We start from the raw sequence: 24,703 nt of genomic DNA on the forward strand, positions 1-24,703 counted from the left end.
AATACACCCATATTTGTATGTAGGTATATTTCTTTACATGCATACCTTTGTCCTTCCTTTCCTTTCTTTCCTTTTTTCTTTTTCTTTTCTGGATCCTATCTCTCCCACTGGATGGAAGTTCTTACCATCTAGGGACCATATTTTCTGTTTCTTTTCTTTTCTTTTTTTTAATTTCACCTAGATGCTCAAGAGAACAGCCTGTACAGATTCAGAAGGTAAATACACCTAAACTGTGACATAAGCTAATAAAAGGGAGTCTTGGAAATAAGGTTTCATCAAAGCTGCTGTATTTAAATGAATGTTTTGCTTTCAAATAGGTATCTTCAGAGATGGTACCTTTGCTTACACACATTTTGGAATTCTTCTTTCAGAGCAGGTGCAAAGCAATCTGTCACATATTTATAATCAAATGTTTTTTAAACACAAAAATTTTGATCACATTATTCATTTATCCATCAGGCCCCATTCTAATCGACTTTCTGTGGCATTCTCCTGAATCAGATATTCTCCATTTTCTCCCGAGTCCTCATAGGAGTTCCTAAAATATCCTGAGCAATGGTGGCATTATTGTTATTATTATTTTGAGACAAAGTCTCACTTTCTCACCCAGGCTGGAGTACAGTGTCATGATATCAGCTCACTACAGTCTCAATTTCCCAGGCTCAAGTGGTCCTCCTGCCTCAGCCCCCCCAAGTATCTGGGACTACAGGCATGCCACCATGCCAGGCTAATTGTATTTTCAATAGAGATGGGGTTTCATCATGTTGCTTAGGCTGGTCTCAAACTCCTAAGCTCAAGTGATCCTCCTGCCTCGGCCTCTGAAAGTGCTGGGATTACAGGTGCCTGGCCAGTGGGAGCATTATTATGGAAGCATATGGCTATTCAAGGAAGCTCATAAGATAAAGTCAGCATCCATCTCTAAACACTGGCCTGTTAATTTTTAAAAAACATGTATTTTCTAGTTATTCCTTAGGTTATTCACTGAACTGCATATAGGGAAGCAGAGCTGAGGCCCTTGGAGGCTTTGGGGCCTTCCACTAATAACTGGGAACATGACAAGGCCTGACAAAACCAGATGCCAAAGTGACCCAAAGAAAATTAAAGCCTGGGAGAGCTTTTCATAACCTTCCAGCTTACTGATTTCCAATTATAGTCAGAAAATTAGATCAAATTAATTTGGGGAAAATGCAACATTCATCTGAACTTATGTGTCTTATAATAGATGTTATAAACCTTGGTCTGGTTTGGCCTTGACACATGGTGAACAGATGGATAATTTGAGGGGATTTTTCTTAGTGTCAAGTGACACTGTTTTGGTTTGGGTTAACTATAGTGATGTGCTGGTCAATGTTTTATAAATCACTTTTGGGGTGCATGGGAGGTCCCTGATCTGCTACCAATGGTTTAACAACAGGCCCGGCCAAGCTTCTGATTTATTAATTAGTCGTTGTGATCCTGTAGTGGGGGAGGGGGGCGGGGCGGAGTCTACCTCACCCCTGTCAGGTAGTAAGCTGACCATTGAGCAAGTGAGAGCAAGATCCCGTATGAATGGAAAATGAGCAGGCCAGGGATATTTTGCAATTTTACCTAGGGTCACTTTGGATTGGATAATGAGAAGGAAGGCAGAGGCTGATGAAGCTTGAATAATGCCAGTTTCCCCTCTGAGCCCTGAGCTCACCTCACTCCAGTTGCCCACTGTCCAGTCCGAGGGGCACAGGATGTCTCTGTTGCAGGAAAGGAAGGTCTTGGGCTTCAGCAGGTGCTGGCAGTCTGTGGGCGGGAGAGCCTGCTCGTCAGAGCCCATGGTCTGGATGCACAGCACGGTTCGCTTCTTCTCCCCGTGGGGCCCGCATGTCGCGGAGCATGCTTCCCACTCCCCTGCCCACCACCTGCAGGCAAACATGGACATGTGAGAGAAGATCGCCAACGTAAGCATACATTCCATTCAACCACTGAGAAAGCAGGGACAGAAATGCAGATCACAGGGCTGGGAGGGCCATGGAGACACTCCAACCCACTAGGGGGCGTGCTGCAGACAGGGCCACGGTGTCTTCAATCAAAACTCCAGAGCTCAGCAGAGTGCCTGGCATAAGCAGTTGCTAAATACGCATGTTTTTGAATGAGAAAAAAAATATATGCATGCCCTCTCTTTTCAGTAAGAAAACTGAGGTCCAGGGTTCTGCTGTGCAACTTGAAGCAAGTTTAAGTCTCACTTTCTCATCTATTCAATGGGTGTAAAAATATATGAGCGTTGCTGCGCATTAAATGAAAGACCAGTTCATGTAAAGTGTATAGTACAGAGCCTGACATATAACAAAACTCAAGCATTTGTTATGATTTGTTGTTATTTTGACCGTGCTATTGAGTAAAAGAGTCCAATTAGACTCTAGGTCTCCTGGCTCTTAATTGAATGGAAAGTAGGCACTTTAACATAAATTTTTAAATTATTTAGGAAGTGATCAATTAGGGACATTGCCTTTATTTTTCTCCCTATCTCCTGAAGTCTACTTGTTAATATTTTCACTGCTCCCTTTGATAAGAAATAAGTAGAAAAAGAATAAACTTAAATAAAATCATTTTTTACTCAAGAATCTAGGATGTGGGCCCACTGGTTACACAGAAGTAACTTTTGAAAATGGCAGGGAGCCATCTCTTGTCCCTCTTCTCCATTATTGTGCAAATCTTCCCCAGCACCGAAGATAGAACAGGTGTCTTCACTCAGTGTGGTTTGGGTCCATTGTTGTTCCTCTGCACAGCCCACTTTTCCATCCCTCCGTATAGTAACAAGTGGGACACTTTTATCTCTCATGGGAAAATAGTACACTGGGGGAAGTCCTTCATTCCTGACTTCAAGAAAGTCTCCTGACTTGAGACAGCATTGAATTTTGGTAATTTTAAAGATAAAACTTTTTACTTTTATTTACTAAATATTGAATTTATTTCTGTACAATTTCTTTTGATTGTGACACTTTTAGTCTCAAGTTAAAAATATCAGAAGAAAGCAATTCCTCAATTCAATCATATTCTTCATTTAATAAGTAATTGAGATTACTTATTTAATCTTTGGTGTTTAACCTTAGTGGGTAAAGAGCTAATAATATTGGAACAGTATGATGTGAAACCAATAAGTGCCCCACTGTATTAATCTAATTACTTTGTCCTACCTCAGGCTTTTCTAAAGGAGGTCAGGCCAAGAGAATCTATAAAATGCCATTCTGAAAAGGCCTTAATCTGAGTTGATTGAAAGTTTAATTTATCTAAGTACTTGCTATAGGGCTTTCAGCTGTATCACTACAAAGTGATAATGGACGTTCTTGTTTTCTCTTCTTGGAGTTTTCTCTACAGTCCCTTAGGGAACATATTGCCTGTGATTTTGCTGTGGTCTGAATGTGTTCCCTAAAACATATGTGTTAGACACTTAATCCTCAATATAACAGTGTTGGGAGGTGAGGTCTGATGGGAGGTGTCTAGGTCGTGAGGGCTTTACCATCATGAATGGATTAAGGCCACTTGAAAAAGGATTTGGGAGTGGTTTACTCCTTTCACTCTCTACACGAGGACACAAATATTTGTCCTCTGTTGCCCTTCCTCCTTCAGCCTTATAAGGATGCAGCAAGAAGGCCCTCGCCAGATCAAATGCTGGTACCATGATCTTGGCCATCCAATCTCCAGAACTGTGAGAAATGTTTCTTTTTAAAAGAAATTTATTTTTTATTTTTATTTTTATAGAGAAAGGGTCTTGCTTTGTTGCCCAGGCTAGTCTCGAACTCCTGCGCTCAAGTGATCCTTCTGCCTTGGCCTCTCAAAGCTCTGGGATTACAGAGTGAGTCACCGCACCTGGCCAAGAAATAAATTTGTTCTTTATCAATTACCCAGTCTGTGGTATTCTGGTACAGCAACACAAAACGGACTAAAACAGCTTAGTCTTACTCTCACAAGATTAAATTGAAAACCATCTTCTTTTTTTTTTTTTTGCTGTAAAGGTCTTCCAGGCCCGGGGCTCAGGAGCCATGGTCCAGCTGTTCTCTGCTGTCCATTCATTCTTTTGGGTGTTTGCCATAACCCCACCTCTTGTAGGAGATTTCTAATAGAATACTGTTTTTACATTTATGGAGATTTTATGTTTTATCTAAATGACTAAGAGTGTGTGTGTGTGTGTGTGTGTGTGTGTGTACATGTGTGTGCCTATGTTTGAGATCTTTGAAGAGCCTGTAGTTGTTCTGGAATTCTGTAAAAGTTTACTGTAGTTTGGATATGAGTCTTCTCTGAGATCAAGTAGAAGGGATGGGTTAGAGACCCTTTGAACCTTTCTTTTATTTTTAAAATAACCCCTCTTTTATCAGTAGCTTCTACTGATTCCCCTATCAGTATGTGCGTCAACAGCGCTGATCGCCAACAAACCAGGACACCTCACTCTTTCTAAATTTCATTACTCAGAAAAATGAAAGTCCAAAACTGAATTGGTTAAACCCTTGCTGAGAATAGTAATTTCCTTTAAGAAATCAACTTTTATAATTATAATCTTTCTTTGTACGAATCTTTTTCCTAATAGAATTTACATTCCAAAATCCAATTCAACTAAACATTTCACATTCTGACAAAACCATGACTACAGTGCAAGCACTCTTACCTCCTGGTCCTGTGTACACATTGTCTCCATATTCCCATTATATCCCATTCCTTCAGCCTCATTTTCCCTATCTTTCTTGTCCCCTACACACATCATGCTCAGTCCTTTTTCCCTCTTTCATGGGCTTTTCCCAGTCTCAATGATCTCATTGCTTTCATTTAGATCAGAAGGTCTCAATCAGCAGAGATTTCTGCAGCTTCCCTCCCCAGGGGACATGTGGGAATGTCCGAAGACATTTTTCATCATCACAAATCGGTGGTGACAGGGAATGGGGGGTGGGTTGCTATTGGAATCTAGTGGATACAGTCCAGGGATACTGCTACATCTCCTACATTGGCACGAGACAGCTACCCACAACAAAAAACTCTCCAGCTCAAAGCAGCAATAGTGTTGAGGTTGAGAAACCTCGATTTAAGTCATATGCCATTATTCTGTGGACTGAAACCTACATATAGCTGCCACAGTTTTAAAAAGTCACTGTCAGAGGTTTATTGAGTACTTCGGATATGCTAGGCACCGCCACAGCTGTGACCTAGCAGAGTTTTGCTTTTCTGAAAACCAAAGTTCAGAGAGAAGTCAGTAGGGAGAAGGGACTCAAATAACCTCTTTCTGGAATCAGATATATTAAATTTTCGAAGAATTTCTTTCTTGACAGTCTTCTCTCTCCTGGAACAAGCTCTATAAGGCTTTCATCCTGAAAGCCATTGGCTATGTAATACATTTTTTTATGTTTAATCAAAAGTTTTGATTAAATCTTAAAAAAATCTGTCTCAAATACTCCTTTGGGGAAGAACACAGAATGTTGAAATTGGCTGTAAAAACAAGATATTACTGAAGAAAAAATAAGATTTGTTCTTATTTACTGAAGAAATTTCTTATTTACTGAAGATTTACTGAAGAAATAAATAAGATTAAACCTTGCACAGGAAATTTTTTGGGAAAAGAAATGACAGGTCTCAGTGATGGGTATGAACTTTTCAGAGATCATGGAAATTAGGTGACAGGAGAAGATATTGCAGCTTGAAATTCATATACAAGGAAACTAGTGAACTAAGTTTGCAAAAACAAATAATATTAGTTTATTATTTATTCTTAAAAAGGCAAATCGCCAGGCACGTGGGCTCATGCCTGCAATCCCAGCACTTGCAGAGGCTAAGGCGGGTGGATCACTTGAGGTCAGGAGTTTGAGACCAGTGTGGCCAACATGGTGAAACCCAATCTCTACTAAAAATACAAAAATTAGCCAGATGTGGTGGCATGCGCCTGTAATCCCAGCTACTCAGAAGGCTGGGGCAGGAGAATCGCTTGGACCTGGAGGCATGACTTAGTTTTGGAGTCAGCCTTTTCTGCGCATTCATAACATTTTTATTGTGTTTTAATGTGAGAGAAATAGTTTAAATGTAGGGGATTCTGGTTCTAGCACTGAAACCTGCTTATCCTGAGATCCTAGGCAGCAGCATGGTGTAGCAGCACATACAGAGGCAGCAGAGCAGACAGATCTGGGTTCAAATCCTGACTCTAAAACTTGTAGCTAAGTGACCGAGGAAAATTTTTGTGAAGGCTTTAGAGTCTTCATTTGTATAATGAGCATAAACGTATCTACAAATTAGGGTTGCTTACAGGTTTAAATGATATGGTTATGTGGAAACAGCTTGAAAAACAGTGGGTTCTTAAAAAGTACTAGTTTTTAATACAGGAACAGAAAACCAAACACTTCATGTTCTCACTCATAAGTGAGAGTTGAACAATAACACATGGACACAGGGATGGGAACATCACACACTGGGGCCTGTAGGGGGTTGGGGGGCAAGGGGAGGGAGAGCATTAGGACAAATACCTAATGCATGTGGGGCTTAAAACCTAGATGCAGCAAACCACCATGGCACATGTACATCTATGGAACAAACCTGCACATTCTGCACATGTATCCCGGAACTTAAAGTAAAATGTAAAAAAAGAAGTGCTAGTTTTCTCTGCAGCCATTTCCCCTAGGGTATGGCATCAAATTTCTCTGAACCTTTATCTCCTCATATAGCACCTCAGAGTAATACCCATACCCTGTCTTATGACTATTTCATAAATATCTGTAGAAGCTAAAATGCAGTCGTAAATAAAAAGGACTTTTGTAAACTGGCCATTGATGTGGTTTGGCTGTGTCCCCACCCAAATCTCAGCTTGAATTGTAGCTCCCATAATTCCCACACGTTGTGGGAGGGACCCGGTGGGAGATAATTGAATCACAGGGGCACATTGCCCCATACTGTTCTCGTGCTACTGAATAAGTCTCACAAGATTTGTTGGCTTTATTAGGGCAAACCCCTTTCACTTGGCTCTCGTTCTGTCTTGTCTGTAGCCATGTAAGATATGCTTTTCGCCTTCTGCCATGATTATGAGGCCTCCCCAGCCACTTAGAACTGTGAGTCCTTGAAACCTCTTTTTCTTTGCAAATTATCCAGTCTCGGGTATGTCTTTATTAGGAGTGTGAGAAAGGACTAATACAACCATTATATCTGAATGTTTCATGGAATTCTACTTAGCTTATCATATCCTACTTGAGAGCACATTTTCAGAAATTGAACCTATAAGTATTATATTATGCTAATTAACATTCTCAGGAGTCAAAAATCTCACAATTCATGAATTCTGTGGAGTAGTAGGCGATGGACTAGCTCTAAGAAAGGCTCTCTCTCCTGGCTCATTCTTCCTTGAGAAAGTAACATAACTGCAATTTCATATAAAACCTAGTGCTAGCCTTATCTTCCCTGGTCATTTCTAGTTCTTCCTGGCAAAAAAGCCACAGGAAGGAGCTAGAGCAAGGCGAGGCGATGACACATTGCTTTCCTGCTTCAATAGTGGTGGGGTCCAGCTCCTACCTAGAAAAAGCCACAGAACAGAAGAGAAAATAAACCTCTCTCTGAGTTGAGAATACCCTGGCCTCTGGGTCCTGCCAGTTTGGACCGCTAAGAGACTGACATCAGTTTTTTCAAGACAAGAGTCTTGTCTTGACTCTTCTTTCTAACCTAGTTCTTGGATATTTGTCACATTCTAGCTCTTCTTTAGAATCCGCCCTGTCATCTGTTTGATTTATGATACCAATGAGTCTCCCCCTTGTTTAAATGCCTCATAGTGTGTCTGCGTAGAACTGGGATGAATGCTTGCTGGACTCTGCAACATAAATACATCCCTGTTTAAGGTCACCAGAGAATGAAGATACTTCCTGGAAATCAACCAATATTCCTTCCTTTCTCCCTCTTTCCTCTCCCTCTTTCCCTCCTTCTTTTCTTCTTCTCCTTCTTCCTCCTTTTTCTTTTTCCTTTCTTTTCTCTCTCTCTCTTTTTAAACATAAGCCTGGCATAATAACATCCCAACTACCTTCTAGGATCCCAATCTCTTGAACCAATGTGGTTAGCAATACCCTGAATATTGCTGAATATCTCTAAAACAGTGACTGTCAACTGAGGATGATTTTACCCTGTAGTAGATATCTGTCAATGTCTGCAGACATTTTTAGTTGTCATAGCCTGGATTGGGAGGGAGGGAGTTCTACCAGCATCTAAGGAAACACAGGCCAGTAATGCTGCTAAGCCTCCTGCAATTCACAAGGCAACCCCCCACACAAACAGTCAGCTATCCCCACATGTCAGTAATGTCGAGGCTGGGAAAACCTGCTCTCTGAGCCCCCTCTTCTGGGCAGCCTGAAGTACAAGTGGGCACTGTGATTAGAAGGTGCCAACCTTTCATCTGAAGGCTGGAGTTGCACTGGTAAAGCCCTTGGAAAAGACAACTCTATTAGCGAAACTACTTTTGTGTGATCCACTTAGCATTCTCTTCACCAATGCTTTGGCACCTAGTCTTGCCAAATAATTAAACACAGAACACATCACCTTGTGAAAATACTGCTCTTGGGAGAATATGTCCTCACAGCTTGCCACAGGCTCCAACAGCATAGCCACAGAAACTTCTAACAGCGTTCTTGTGTTTATCCAAATAACAAAGCCACACATTATTTCTTTATCAGCAAGCATTGGGTCACTCTTGAGTCAGACATCACTGTAGGCAGACACACAGAGCTCCAGCTGTTAGCGATGGTTACCTGGGTGGACAAGCCTTTTCATGGCACTTCTTCTGTCTCCCATTGGGCTGTGTTTCTGGGTCACAGAATGTAGCTTTCACCATCCCACGGCCCTTCTTTATGCAATGGGCAGTCTGGCGGCGGATACCTGGGGTCGGACAGAAAGATTCACATGTACTGAATCCTGAGCCCACATGCTCATGGTCAGGTGAGGTGCTTGACCATGTCAACGATCATGCTGACGGCTGATGGGAAAGTTGTTCAAAAGTTACTTGGTTTTTAAAGAAGGGATGAAGAATGGGGACCTCTTGTGATTCACCCTCATGCTGCAACTGGCAAGGGGAGGAGGAGAGCTTGCCTAGGAAAAACTGCAGGTCATAGAGGTAGGAGGTAAAGTCTGTTCCACAGATTACATTCCAGCCGTGGAGATGACACTAACACACACGCGCCAGATGGAAAACAAATGAGATTTAAATAATGAAAGTAGGCTGGGCGCAGTGGCTCACACCTGTAATCCCAGCACTTTGGGAGGCAGAGGCAGGTGGATCACTTGAGGTCAGGAGTTTGAGACTAGCCTGGCCAACATGGTGAAATCCTGTCTCAACTAAAAATACAAAAATTAGCCAAGCATGGTGGTGGGCTCCTGTCATCTCAGCTACTCGGTAGGCTGAGGCAGGACAATCGCTTGAACCCAGGAGGCGAAGGGTGCAGTGAGCTGAGATCGTGCCACTGCACTCCAGCCTGGGCGACAGAGCGAGACTCCATCTCCAAAATACTACTGCTACTAATAATGAAAGTAGATGTCATCAACAGGTGTTACGAGGCAATTGCTACATTATTAGCTTAATTAAAGGATAGAAGAGACAGGTATTTTTATATTAGTTGAGGTCGGTAAACTCTTAGAGAATGAAATACAATTTAAAATAATGTTGCAAAGTTTGAGATGTTATGTTTTTTAAAATACAGGGATTTGATAGCAAGGATTGATAATCCTGCTGCCTTTAGAGACCAGACAGTTAGTGCAAGTAAGGGACTCACACAGAGTCTATAGGCAAATGACGCCTTGTCCCAGGCACTGTTCTAAACTATGTGTATTTATATCATTAATATATTACCTGCTATCTATTATGATGTATAATAACTCAAACCTCTCAACAACCCAATGAGTTCAGCACCATCCTTATCATTATCTGACAGGTGAAGAAACTGAGGCACAGTGGAGTCACAAAGGTTGAGAAAGGGAAAGGACCACTGACTTTGATAACTAGGACATCATTAGCAAGGGAACGTAGAGGAATGGCCAGACTGTCATGGACTGAAGTGAAGGGGCAGTGAAGAAGTAACTCAGCATCTCCCTTGTACGGGCTAGTGCTTCAATGTAACCTGTGAAATATTGGGTGAGAATACTAAAGACTAAGACCCCTGAAAGGCAGAGCAATCTGTACAAAGGCTGGCACCCTGAGCTCTCAGGATGTCTAGACCTTGTGTGGGCTCATTGGTGTACAGAACTCCAGAACTGGAAAGGCCCTGAGCAATCCAGTGAGCTGATCACCTCCTCACTTTACCGCCGAGGACACTGAGGGGCTTTCCCACAGTCACACAGCTGGCAGGACTGACCTGGAACCTGCTGTCCTACCACCCACCACCTCGCTCTGCCTCAGCATGGACTCGCTTCAGCCAAATCCCCCTGATGCCAGATGGCATCTTGTCACTTAAAAAAGTGTCAGTAGGGGTTGCAAAACAGTAAGTAAATCCTTTAAAAAAGAACATTTTTTTTTGGAGAAAATTGTGTTTTCAAGAGAAAAGTAAACCTTCAACCACTCAGGCTTTCTCAACTAACAGATGTCAGTGGAATAGAGAGTTGGATCGTTGACATCAGAGAAGCTGACATGCATCTGCCATTGGAGAGTAGGGGAAAAAAAAGTTTAGCTGCTTAGAAGTTTCATTGAAGCTTGGGTGGTTTGGCAAATTCTTGATGTCAAAACATGAAAAAGACTGTCAGATGACTGTAATAGGTTGGAAACAGTCCCCAAAGGCTTGTGTCTGTGCATGAATAGCAAAGATAAGTGTGCTTAGTGTTCCTGTCTCCAGAATGGCACAAAACCTTACATAAAATCCCCTTCGGAAAGTTCATAACATTGCATGGGTCAATCCACTGCACCAGCTGGGAGATGAACGGATAGGCCAGGAAGATGTCATCAAGGGCAAAAGGAAAAGGGATAACTATGTGTCAGAGTTTCTCCACTGACATTAATGGTCCTGGTGACCATTACTCTTCTCTCGGCAACTGCATTCTTATATACGACAGCCCTTGTATGTGCCAGGTACCAAGCTAAGCCCAATCTTCCAATGAGGGCCCCAACCCAGTAGGTCGACTTCCCTGACGTTATAGGATAGCAATACCTGGCCAAGTGCTTCTTTCTCATCTGATGCTTGGGTGTTCATTTGGTAAAATTTAATTTATCGATTCATTTCTTATCTATTTCTAGTTAAATAATAAAAAAAAAGAAAGTAAATAGAATCCAAGGGTCCTGAGTTCTAGTCCCTACTTTCCCTTCTACACATCACTGGGTTTAGTCTGTGGGAAAATGAGAACAGTGATACTCACGCTGTTGGAGGGCAGGAAGCTCAGCTAGTTTATCCTGGAAGCATCTCTTACATTTAAAAGCAATGCTCCATAAAGGGAAGACAAAGTTTAATCATTGGAAACCTTGGATAATGAAAGGATCTGGTTAATATAATTTTATGGTTAACCTAGAAAATGGTTTGTTGCAACAATTGTCAGAATGTTTCAAAATGATACCAGTTCATATTGCCTTCGTGAGTGCGCACGTGGCAGCTCATATTTTCCAAAGGTGGCTGCAACAATATTCTCCTGTTCAGCGTGCTCTTCTACAACATGACCTTGTCATCCCTCACTGAGACACTGAGTCTAATTCTTCTGGCCTTGAACTAAATGCGGAAGTGATGCTGTGTGACTTCAGAGGCCAGATTAGAAAAGGCCAAGAAATTTCATCTGCTGCATCTGTGTCTCACTCTTAGGACACTCCAGCTACCACAGTGGGGAAACTCAGCACCCTTGGAATGACATGTAGGTCGACAGTCAGTCCCAGATGAACCTAGCCTTTGGATCAACCGGCTCAGCTGCCAGTCACATGAATAAAAGAGCATTCAGATGGTTCAAGCCCCCAGGCATTTGAGTCTTCCTAGCCAAGGTGCCAAACATAGTGGAACAGAGGCACAGCATACCCAGTGTGTCCTGTCTCAATTTCTGACCCACAGGATCTGTGGCATAATAAAGGGGTGGGTGTTTTACTACACTAATTTAAGGGTGGTTTGTTATATACCATGAGTAATGGAAAGAACACTCAATAAATGTGAGCTTTCTTCTTTCCTCCAGTCAGGACCCAGAGCTGCAATTGAGCTTGGCTTGCTATAGTCCAACCATGATGGATTGTATTGATTTTTCATGTTCTCTTCTCTTGTGCTACAGTTCTTCTGTTTTCCCTCCAGATCCACTGTGCCCACTTCTCTTCCCTGCTGTCAACCTCAAGAAGCTCATCCTGTGAATTGCTGTGGCTTCCCATGAGATTTGGGAAATGAAGGCACTATCTCTTTGTTTAACTGCTCCTTCCCCTTAGTTCTTTAGGCCTAGGGATGGTAGCCTGATTCCCCTGACCCTCCACTGTTAATGGGCAGGGGCAATAAATTACCTTTCCTAATTTCCCTAAACCCTACCCGTATCTTTGAAAGTAGGCAAGGTTGTCAGCTTGACTGTGCTAGCTGTTTCCTGCTGGGTCCCTAACTGGTGATATCTCCTTTGCAGTAAAAATCCCAAACTATTCCTCTTCAGTGACACACTCGTTAACTCTGAAAATCAATTACTGAAATAACAAAATCTTTCTTTGACATAGGATATTGTAATATCTCTTGTGGAGGGGGATCGAATCAGTCACCCATTTAAGAGCAGTTATCATTATTGACACTGCAAATGCAGGAAATACAACACGTTCAGCTAAGTCTATGTGACTTTGATCTTTCCCTGGAAATTAAAGAAAAATAATTGATATTGGCTTTTTATTTGGCTTGCTATTTTTCCCTTTCTCTTCTATACTAAATATAGTCCCAAAAGAAATTCCAGCTAATTAAGGATGCCAATCAATCAGTATGTTGCCACAGCACTAAGTTAACTGTTTATCTGGAAGCACTTACTTCAAAAGACACAAAGTAAAAATCAGTCGCATTCCAAAATATATGAGAACTAAATTCAAAATGTTATTTCCAGACCATTCTGAATGCCTTTCCCCATGTAGCAACCAGAACGTTGCCATGCAGCAGTAAATACTTACTAAATCTCATCGGATACTAGCAGTGAAAGGTCAACTAAGTGCCTTTGAAAGAACTGTCTTCCTATAGTTTAAACAGGAGTACTCATCTTGAATGAAAATTATGCCTCAATATAAGGAACAAGCAATGTTCCTTATGTCTAAAAGAAAATGACATAGCTAATCATTTTCTCAATTCAATATCGAGATTATAAAATCGATGGAATTTGTTATGGTTAATTTAATTTGATTCAAAAATTCAGTTTAGACAACTGAAAGACTTAGATAAAACAATTGAAGACATAGCTCATTGTAATGACTTATGGCAAAAATTATAGTATTTCCTATTATGTATAAACTTAAGATTAGATACTTAAGACAGTGAACATTTAATTACAGCATGTGAAAGTTTCAAGGCATTGTAGACGCAGTCTTTAAAATACTGGTAAGGTCCCCTTTTTAAAATAACCATTTAAGTGAGAATGATAACAATACAAGTTCAATTGCACATTAGCATATAAATTATAATCCTCCCCAAATTAGACATAACATTGATTTTAATAACAAAAAATGATAACAATCCTGTGACTCAATAGAGAGCTTGTCACTTACAGTTCTCCTAAACAAGTAGCAAACATTCACTTCACAGGAAGAAGAGAAGTGTAGGAATTGTATATCCATCTCTCTTGTCAATGAGTCCATTCTTAGCCAACTTTCTTTTTTTTTTTTTTAATTTATTTATTATTATTATACTTTAAGTTGTAGGGTACATGTGCATAACGTGCAGGTTTGTTACATATGTATACTTGTGCCATGTTGCTGTGCTTAGCCAACTTTCAATTTCGGTTCCCACTAAATATTTACCTTTTTTCTTTCTGGATCTCTTGGTTTCTTCACTTGTTTTCATGCTCTATGAATTCAAATCCATCCTTCATAATGAAGGCTTTGTCAAAGACAGCTTGCCTCTCATGACTATAGAAGCTCAAACACACTGAAGTGTGCGGGTGTGTGTGTGTGTGTGTATGTGTGTGTGATCAAAAACAATCACAACATCAACAGCACCATCAAAACTGGAACTGGTTTTGAATCCTGCTTTTAACGTTTACTTACTGAGTGATCATGGACAATCCTACTAACCTTCTCAAGCCTCAGTTTCCTTGTCCTCATCTTCATGATGGCAAAAGATTATAGTATAGGGTTGTAGTGAGGACAAAACGATGTATGTACGCATCCTCATATGCCCACTATGTACCCTAAGTCCTAGTACTATGCTGAATGCACACAGAGGCACCCTGAGAAAAGTTTTGGAACCTGAATCCAAAGCCTCTCTGTAACCCACTCATCCAATCATGAATATTAACTCCCTCTAAAATTCTGCTTCCTGCACCTCATAAGATCAGGGTTGGCTTCACATACTGAGACTAGGGAATAAAGCAAACTCAACTCAGCCAATTCACTAAAGCCCTAGTTTTCATACTCCTGTGATGTAAACTCCTTCCTACAAGCAACTAGACCCTTGTTACACAATTCATTTTTATTTGCTAGCTCAAAAGAACATTGACATTGACTTCAATAACTACAAATATTGAATGTATATTAGATAATAAGATTTTATTTTACTATCATCATTTGTTGAAACCCATACCTCTCACATCAGTAAAACTCCAAGCCACTACTTTTTCTCTCCCTGAAATGCCAATGAACTGTTACGTAAGTTCATAAGTTAACTGTCATGGTTATGGGTAACATAAGAATTTATATAAGAAATGCTTAAATAAGGTGCTTAAAGAATGTTTAACAGTCTTAGGCAGAAAAATTCTGCCCTATGAAGGAGATATTTTAAAAATTCACCACAACTGAGAAGTATTCCTGCCTGATTATGACTCCCCTTCTGTCTCCAAGTCAGGGACCTCATTCACTTAAAGAAAATCAAAGGCCTGCAATGTCTCACAGCTCCCGTGGGTTAACAAGAAAAGCAGGCAGTCAGCATTCCACAGAGCACACTGAGCAAGGCAAAGCTTCACAGAAACCAACTGAGAAATTCCAGGCAACCGCATTATTAGAGAACAAAACTAAGGGCTTGAAATAAGGGCAGGATGAATCTCTGCTGGCCGCACAGGGTAAAAATGGAACTAGGAAGACTAAATAACAGACCATTCGATTAGCCACTCTGATTAAGGATTCTCATTTCTTCATTAGTGAACTACAACAGAAAGGTTATCAGACCTCCACTGTATATTACTAGTAGTTTATTTTATATATTTATGCATTTAGTAAACTATATAATCCTCATTCCAGAGCATCCATGTCTCAATTCCAATAGTTTAATTCCATTAAAATCATCTGAATTCATCCTCCTATTATCTTATGAAGTCCTACATTATGACAGATCAATATCTGAACTCGGTTGATCCTACCTGACCATTATGGTGGACAAATCAGATGGATTAGCACCAAGATGAGTGCACTTTGAAAATGTTAAAGAAGTATCTGACTCTGAATTTCCAAAGAAGTGTATTCTGCTTTCTAAATATCAGTATATGGTCACAAATCAGGGCTATAGTGGAACAGGTGCTTCTATTTATGAATCTCGTGCTTTATCAAGGATACGTGGACAGTATCTCAAGCATGGTTATGCTGAGCTTTAGTAGGAATACTATTGGATAAATCCTGTAGGAACTAATTTCAGTAAACAGAAGTATCTGCTCCACACTAATTTATTTCCAATGAATGTGATCTAGTTTACAACTCAGTTTAGAACAGTCAAACAATCTCCAGCAACTTTGCAGGCATGATCTTTGCAGTTCTCAATATTTGCTTTTCCCTACCAGCACATGACCTTTTTTGAACAAAGGGACAATGACTAAACTCCAGAGAGAATTTACCCAGGAGATAAAGGAAAAGGAGAAGCCCAGGGTAGGGCAGGAGAAAGTGTTCCCTCTTTTGTATAGGCCACTGTTGTACCTACAGGCCGCAAAACGCAGAAACAAGATCACTGAGCACAGAAATGGCAAAGGTCACGTTCAGAAGTGAGGAGCTATTTTCCAGAAGTAGGGCCATTCCAGGACACAGGAAATTTTGGTTAGTCTCTATTATAACTGACAGAACTCTGCAGTACTAGGGCTGCAATGAGGGAAAAAGGTGGCTTTTGCATTTCTCTAAAAGTGATCCTGAACTTTGGCCAAATATTTTCTTATAAGGAGTCCTGAAGCTTCCTGTGGAGATGCATATCTGTGTCAAGCCATTTCTGCAGATGTTTCTTCACAGATAATCTATTGGCTGAACTTTCACTGGTGATTTTTTGATGGGTGACTCAGATAAATGACTTTCATTAAGCCTTCCGTAATGCATGGCAATTCTCTTCCAAGTTTCCTGAGGAGTAGTCAGTCCTAAATTCCCCTAAAGTCAGAGCGTCACTCCCCATGATAAGGCAGAAGTAAAAGCAAATGTGGTTGAGGGGAGAGAAGAACAGATACTGGCTTGGAGACAAGAATGTCACTGGTGTTCTCTGAGAGTGCCCTTTACCTCTGAGCAGTAAACTGTGGAAAACAGGCTGGCTCTCATACCAGTGAGCTCAGTTTAGACTATTGTCTTGCCAGTTTTTCACATAGATCTCTGATCAAGAAGAAAGGTAATAAAATATTTAAAAAATTCAAAATAAGAAAACAACATCTTAGTGAATTTATACTTAAATATTTCTTTGTTCCAAATGTGTAACAGTAATATATAACATGTAAACATGTAAACAAAATTAGATTATAAAATACAAAACATAAGGCACCACACTCAAAAGTAGTCAAACAGCCCTGCAAAATACTGAGCAGAACTTAAGTGAAGTGCTTAACTTAAACAGAGCTCTGTCAGGCTCCTGGCCTTGTTAGTGTCTTACTACCTTCCTAGGCCTGGAACTCATCAAGAGTGAATGCAGTTAATATAAGTATGAACTTATATCATATTAAGTAAACTCTATCCAAGGAATGCCAGTACAGCTCAGTAACAGAAAATCTATTCATGGAGTAACCAAATTAGCATATTAATAGATATAAAACATGATCATCTAAGTAGATACAGAAAAATATCAGATTGAACACTCATTTATAATGAAAGATGTCATAAACTAGGAATAGAAGAAAATTTATTTTCCCTGATAAAAATCTGAAGGAGCAGGAATGAAGTGGGCAGATCACCTGAGGTCAGGAGTATGAGCCAACATGGTGAAACCCCGTATCTACTAAAATTACAAAATTAACTGGGTGTTGTGGTGCATGCCTATAATCCCAGCTACTTGGCAGGCTGAGGCAGGAGAATCACTTGAACCTGGGAGGCGGAGTTTGCAGTGAGCAGAAATTATGCCACTGCACTCTAGCTTGGGCAAAAAGACCAAAACTCCATCTCAAAATAAGAAAAAAAAAAAGCAAAGGAAGAACAACCACCGCTGCACCCCCAACTACTTAGCACAATCACTCTTGCAGAGTTTTAGGCCTGGGAAGTTAGCAAGACAAGAATTCAATTTTTAATCAAGAGCTCAGCCGACCTACCTGCTGGCTCCATCACTTTATCCAGTATATTATCAATGTCACCATGAGACAGCAGTTCTAAACAATCATGACAAATCCTGGTCCTGAAATGAGGTCCTGCAGTGTGGTCAGGTAAAACTGCAAAAATGTTAGAAAGGGTGGGGTGCATACAGAGAGAAGATGGGAGAAAACAGGCAGGAGAGAGAAAAAAGAAAAAGGTACTAAAAGGAAATTACACTCTAATCAAGCCTGTAAATTATAATTCCAAAATACATTTAGAGAAATCTAATGCTAAGACAAGCTACAAAGTAATTAGAATAGGAATCCACTCTGGGTGAAATAAATTTGATAGGGCACTCTGATAAGCCTTAAAATAAGCATGTTACTGCCTCTGGGCATTTTAATTAGACATATATAAAAATAAACTCTTCTTCAGACCTGTTTCTTGTTATACGCTCTTTGTCGCAGTGAATGATACCACCATTTGGTTACTTACTCAACGGGGCACACAGGGTGTTACCTTTCAATCTTCCCTATGCTCAGATCACTCTCTACTAATAGGTAAATGGAATCAACCACTGAGCCCAGTCTAGCCTATTTCCTAAATAGCTCCACATTTGTACAATTTTTCCATCTATGTCACTTTAATTTCAGTTCTAGCCACTGTATTATTTCTCTTGACTGCTGCAAAAACTTTGGATCTCTTCTCCTTACCTCTTGTACTTTTCTCCAACACAGAAATAAAATGTTGAGGATGTTCAAATAAATTTTAAAAAGATATAATTTCTATTACTCGAGCATAATAAATTGCAAAAATGGAAGAAACAAGAATAAATATAAAAATGACAGCTAGAAAACTTGGGGAAAATATATAGTCATTGAAATAAAAAATGCTGTGTTGAGGGTAAATTCTAGACAGGACACAGTTGGAGAGTAAGTGAGTGATGTTGAATAAAGTTCTGAGGAACTCAGAATTCAGTTCGAAAGGAAAAAATATTTGGAACATATAAAAAGCATTTAAGATGTGTACAGGGTAGATTGAGAAGTTTCAGCCTTCATATAATAGGAGTCACAGAACAGAGAATAAAGAGGATAATCAATGAGTAATATTTAAATAGATAATTACTAAGAATTTTCTGGCACTTCTTTTTAACAATTACATTTTACATATATTAATTCATTTAATTCTCATACCAACCATACAAAATTTCTCACCTTTATAGATGAAGAAATTGAAGCACAAAGAAGTTACACAAGGTCATATAGTTGATAGCTGGTTAAGCTGGGATTTAAATCTGAACAGTCTGGTTCCAGAGGCCACAATCTTCTTTTTCTTTGAGACAGTCTCACTCAACATGTTGCCCAGCCTGGAGTGCAGAGGTGCAATCTTGACTCACTGCAACCTCTGCTTCCCTGGTTCAAGCGAATCTCCTGCCTCAGCCTCCCAAGTAGCTGGGACTACAGGCACGCGTCACCATGCCCGGCTAATTTTTGTATTTTTTGTAGAGATGGGGTTACATCATGTTGGCCAGGCTGGTCTCATCTCCTGACCTCAGGTGATCTGCCTGCCTTGTCCTCCCAAACTGCTGGGATTACAGGCGTGAGCCATGGCGCCCATCCCAGAGGCTATAATCTTAATGAACTACCATGATATACTAATAGGACTATTTATTACTTAAGAATGAGAAAGAGAGTCATGGGACCAGGGAAGATTTTATACAATTGCAGGAGACACTTGCCTGAATGCATCTCTATCTTAAAGGAAAATAGTAGTCAGTCAACAGGAAGAAAGAAAATATAAATGAATGAGAAAATGAGGAGTACCTATTGACCCATATGGTCAAGGAGAAGTGTGAAGAAACTATAAGGATGAGTTGCCTTCATGCACAGACCACTGCGTGCCCACTCTAGCCACTTGATCTGCAGACAACTTACCTTTGAATGCATTCCCGAGTCCTATGTGAGGACAGAAGCATGAAGAAAAATCTCCCCCACCTAACTAAAGTAGGACTGACTAGAACCAGTGGAGAAATTTCTTTGGGAGCAAGAACAGCAATGGACAAAAACCACTGTTATTCTTATTTTATATAAAGTTGCAGAGAAAAAAGAGGAAAAGTAACCCAACTCATTTATGAGCCTTCTATAACTTTGACACCCAACTGAACAAGGAGAGTGCTGGAAGGGAATATTAAAGATAGATCTCATTCATGAACGCAGATACAGAAGTCCTAAGTGAAATATTAGCAAACAGAACTCGACAGTGCATATAATACATGTATGAATTTATACCACATTAAGTAAGCTTTATCAAAGGAATGCCAGTACAGTTCAATAACAGAAAATCTATTCATGAAATAACCAATTCTTTTAGCATATTAACAGAGAAAAACTATATGATCATCTCAGTAGATGCAAAAAAAATTAAACAGATTCAACACTCGTTTATAATAAGGTAATAAGCCAGGAATAGAAGAAAATCTTTTTTGCTGATAAGGATCATCTGAAGCATTCTTATCAAAGTCAGGAGAAAGGCATACATGTCTCTTATTGTCTATTATGATCTATTCCATTCAGCACTCTGCTAGAGGTCCAATGCAATGCAATGCAATGACTTCAAAAAACAACGAGTAAAAAACATCTGGAAAGGAGATAAAAATTTTCGTATTACTGAAACAAAAATTCAAAAAGTTCTACAGACAAACTGAGAACTAATAATAGAGTTCAGAAAGGTTGCTGGATACAAAATTAAAACACAAAAATCAAGAGCATTCCTAAGTATCTCTAAGGAGAAAATAATTCTTAAAGAATCCCAAAGACCTAAATAGAGAGATCTATTGTATTCATACCTTGGCTAGTCAGGCTCTCTTTTGGTTCCATATGAACTTTAAAATAGTTTTTTCTAGTTCTGTGAAGAATCTAAATGGTAATTTAATAGGAATAGCATTGAATCTGTAAATTGCTTTGGGCAGTATGGCCATTTTAATGATATTGATGCTTCCTTTCCATGAGCATGGAATGTTTTTCCATTTTTTTTGTGTGTTATCTCTGATTTCTTTGAGCAGTGTTTTGTGGTTCTCCTTGAAGAGATCTTTCACCTCCCTAGTTAGCTGTATGTATTCAGACCCAGGAAAACTCAGTTTTAAAGGTATCAATCCTCACATAAGTAACATACAAATTGATTACAATTCCAATAAGGCTTTTCTTGGAGTTTTACAAATTGATCCTAAAATTTAATAAATAAGCAAAGGCCAGGAATAGACAAGAAGATTTTTAAAGAGAAAGAACTAGATAAGGAATTTTAATACTAACACATATATAAAGCTGCAAAAATTAGAGAACTAGATCATTGCAACAGAATAGGAGACGGGAAATAGACCCACACCTATAAGCAAATTGGATAAATGCCAGTGAAACAGCTTCCAGATGGCTGAACACATGGAAGTTCCGGGAGGGTGGAGCACCCAGAGGGTGCATGGAAACTCTGTGACCTTTCCACACGCCTTGCCCTGTACATCTCTTCATCTGTTTCCTTTGTAACATTCTTTATAAGAAACCAGTAAGTAGCACTGTGCCACACCTGGGAAGGAGGAAGGACACACAAAAAGAATCAAGCATGGAACCTGTCATCCAGGAGTTTACAGTCTGACAAAGGAGATAAGATGTGGACACAAATATTATAATTAAAATTACAAGTTGGCAAATAATCAGAGGCAGATGAAGATGTAGTTTGATCATTTTAACAATAGAATTCTGTTAAAAACCAGGCTAATGAGATTTTAATGACTACAATTCCTAAAAAGTTGGGTCTTTTTACAGCTATGCTTACAAAACTGGATGGAAAAAGGAAAACAAAAGAGAATCATCACTTATCACGCTTAGAGTTCTCACAGATAGGACACAGCGAGTTTGTTATTTGAGATGCAATTCCTTTGACTCTCTGACAGTGGCAAAGCACCACACAGCTGCCCCAGAGAAGCCACAATGAACTGCATCTTTTCACATGCAATTGCAGGAACAAGAGGAAAGAAAACCAGTTCCACCCAGAGGTACGGATAAAGAAAAGGACCCTCCCAAGGAGGCCACATGGTAAGTGACCATGGAGAGCATCACTCGGTCGGAAAGGCAGGCAAGTTATTAGCTTAGTCTTGGCCTTCCTATTTAACGCAGGACAGTGGTAATGTTTAACAAACCCTGGCTGTAGTGACAAGCCTGGGATCTGATGGAGGAAATCCAATTGAAAAGCAGCCAAGAGAAACAACAACCTAGAAACAGACGTTCCAGCTACTAGGATGCGTACACATTTAACCTGAATTACATGTAGGTGGGGTGGGATGAGAGCATTCATTCTAAGTGCTCTCTAGAGATTTCACCTCCTCCTCCATATAGATATTGTCAAGTGCAGTTATAGCCATCCATGTTAGTTTTGTCAAATTCTCAGCAATTTCTTTAAAATAAGATATTAAAATAATAACAGCTTTAAAAGTGCCAACAAGGAGGGGTTGTCATACTAAATAAATGTGGTTGGAATAATTGATTATTCCTAACGAAAATGGATTCCTACTTTATACCTCACACAAAAATAAATTTAGGTGGGTTAAACTCCCTATGTGAAATTCAAAATTCTAAAACTTTTAGAAGAAAATATAGGATCATATCTACATATAGGATAGAAAAGTATTTTTAGTTAAGACACCAAAAGCACAAACTTTAAAGGGAACACAGACAAATTCATTATATTAAAAATTTAACTTTTTTTTTTTTTTGAGACAGGTTCTTATTCTGTTGCCCAGGCTGGAGTGCAGTGGCAGGATCTCGGCTCACTGCAGCCTCAACCTCCTGGGCTCAAGTAATCCTTGTGCCTCAGCCCCCAGAGTAGCTGGGACTACAGCGACGTACCACCACCACACCTGGCTACATTTTGTAATTTTTGTAGAGACAGAGTTTCACCATGTTGTCCAGGCTGATCTCGAAATCCTGGGCACAAGTGATTTCCTGCTTCACAAAGTGTAATATTTCTGCTTAATATGAGTTCTACTCAATGTAAATAAGTCAATGCAAACAAAGTTTAAAAGACAAGGCAAAGACTAGAACAGAGACTTGCAACATTTTTGGTTCATATTGTCCTCCAGGTTTCAGTCATTTTTCATGTGGCCTCTATGCAAAATAAGACATTTAACAGTTACATTCATTAAATAATTCAGTCCTAACTTATTAAAGATTTATGGTCCAACAACTTAGTAGCCATCTGAAAAAATAATACATATAAACTGAGAAACAGGCAGGGCATGGTGGCTCACGCCTGTAATCCCAGCACTTTGGGAGGCTGAAGTGGGCGGATCACCTGAGGTAGGGAGTTCGAGACCTGCCTGACCAACATGGAGAAATCCTGTCTCTACTAAAAATACAAAATTAGCCAGGTGTGGTGGCGCATGCCTGTAATCCTGGCTACTTGGGAGGCTGAGGCAAGAGAGTATCACTTGAACCTGGGAGGTGGAGGTTGCGGTGAGCCAAGATCTAGCCATTGCACTCCAGCCTGGGCAACAAGAATGAAACTCTATCTCAAATAAACAAACAAACAAACAAACAAAAAACAAAAAAAGAAACAAAAAAAAAAGAAAAAGAAGAAGAAAAAAATACTATTTTTGTTTCATTTTAAACTAACTTACATTGATGAGATGTGTGAATCTATTGGATATTGTACAATTTTTCAAATCTTAGAATGAGACTAGATGCCATATTTCCGGTTTCACGTTGATTTTCAGGTGGTAATTCATTTTTTAATTAAAGCAACCACTGAAAAACCAGTTTCACAAACATAGAATGTCATTGAAAAGAATGTAGTATGACTTAACCTTGAACTACCTCGAGCTAATAGTAGACACATGATGTCCAAGAAATGTTAACTCTTACTGTGTTTCCCTTTAACATTTCATTGTTTCCCTGGAAAATTTAAAATATTCCATGGCACCCTATAAGTTCACAGATTTACCCCTATAATATGCACAGACTGTATGACCTAGGAATTTTACTTTTAGGTATACATATTAAAGAAGCCCAAATATTGAGGTAATAAGGGAATAATCATAAGGTATTCATTACAGAATTGCAGAAATATTTATAGCTGCAAAATAGTAGAATGTATAAACAAGTCATGATATATTCATGCAATAGAATAGTACACAACCCTTAAAATAAATGTATGAGAGATGGGCACAGTGGCTCATCCCTGTAATTCCAGCACTTTGGGAGGCCAAGGCAGGCGGATCACTTGAGGTCAGGAGTTTGAGACCAGCCTGGCCAACATGGTGAAACCCCGTCTCTACTAAAAACACAATAATTAGCTGGATGTGATGGTGCATGCCTGTAATCTCAGTTACTTGGGAGGCTGAGGCAAGAGATCGCTTGAACCCAGAGGTAGAAGTTTCAGTGAGCCAAGATCTTGCCATTCCACTCCAGCCTGGGCAACAGAACAAAAAGGTACTAGAGCTACTTTAATCAATGTGGATTTATCTCAAAAGCATAATGTTGAGGGAAAAAAAGACAAAGCATGGCATAGTGCATGTGATACTATTTGCAGAAAGCTTAAATGCCTGAGAAACAATCCTATATAATGTGTATGGCTACACATATGTATAGTAAAAGTATTTAACCATATACATAGAATAATAAACACTAGTTTCATGACCCTAGTGAACTTTGGGGAAAAAGTGAAGGAAGTGGAGGTGGAATGCGCTTCTTGATTGTAGTTGTGGGATTTTTTTTTTTTTTTTTGTCTATAATAGTAAAGATTGAAACAAACAACAAAATGGTAAGAGCAATAAAGCTGAGTACTTAGTACAAAGGAATTTGTTACTACATTCTCTATTTTGCTAGTATGCTTGAAATGTTTCTCAGTAAAACTAAAATAACACAATAATTTAAAAAATAAAATGATTGCTACCACCTATTTGTAACCCATTTAGTATGGAAATCAATTTGGCAATAAGTTAATATTATCTGGTAATTTGGTGTAAGTCAATTATCAGAATATTTATATTCTTTGAACCTAGAAATTTCACATAGAAATTAAAACTCAGGAGACCATTTTTTTACACAGGTCCCCAAATGCTCATCAGAAGAACAGCAATAAGGAATTGGTGAAGGAAATTTTGCTTTATCT

The 24,703-nt window shown here is 39.5% G+C and overlaps 1 protein-coding gene across 3 annotated transcripts in view; it reads right to left on the reverse strand.

The window, feature by feature from the left end:
- ADAMTS12 (ADAM metallopeptidase with thrombospondin type 1 motif 12) overlaps positions 1–24,703 on the reverse strand; it is a 377,858-nt gene that overhangs the window by 57,896 nt on the left and 295,259 nt on the right. For all 3 annotated transcript variants that reach the window (XM_050793804.1, XM_050793805.1, XM_050793806.1), the window contains exons 17-18: positions 8,724–8,850; positions 1,679–1,889 (exon numbers count right to left, since the gene is read on the reverse strand). In XM_050793804.1, coding sequence (XP_050649761.1) covers positions 1,679–1,889; positions 8,724–8,850 — 338 coding nt within the window. The remainder of the gene's footprint in view (positions 1–1,678; positions 1,890–8,723; positions 8,851–24,703) is intronic.

Source organism: Macaca thibetana, chromosome 6 (assembly GCF_024542745.1).
Source record: "Macaca thibetana thibetana isolate TM-01 chromosome 6, ASM2454274v1, whole genome shotgun sequence".
NCBI lineage: Eukaryota > Metazoa > Chordata > Mammalia > Primates > Cercopithecidae > Macaca > Macaca thibetana.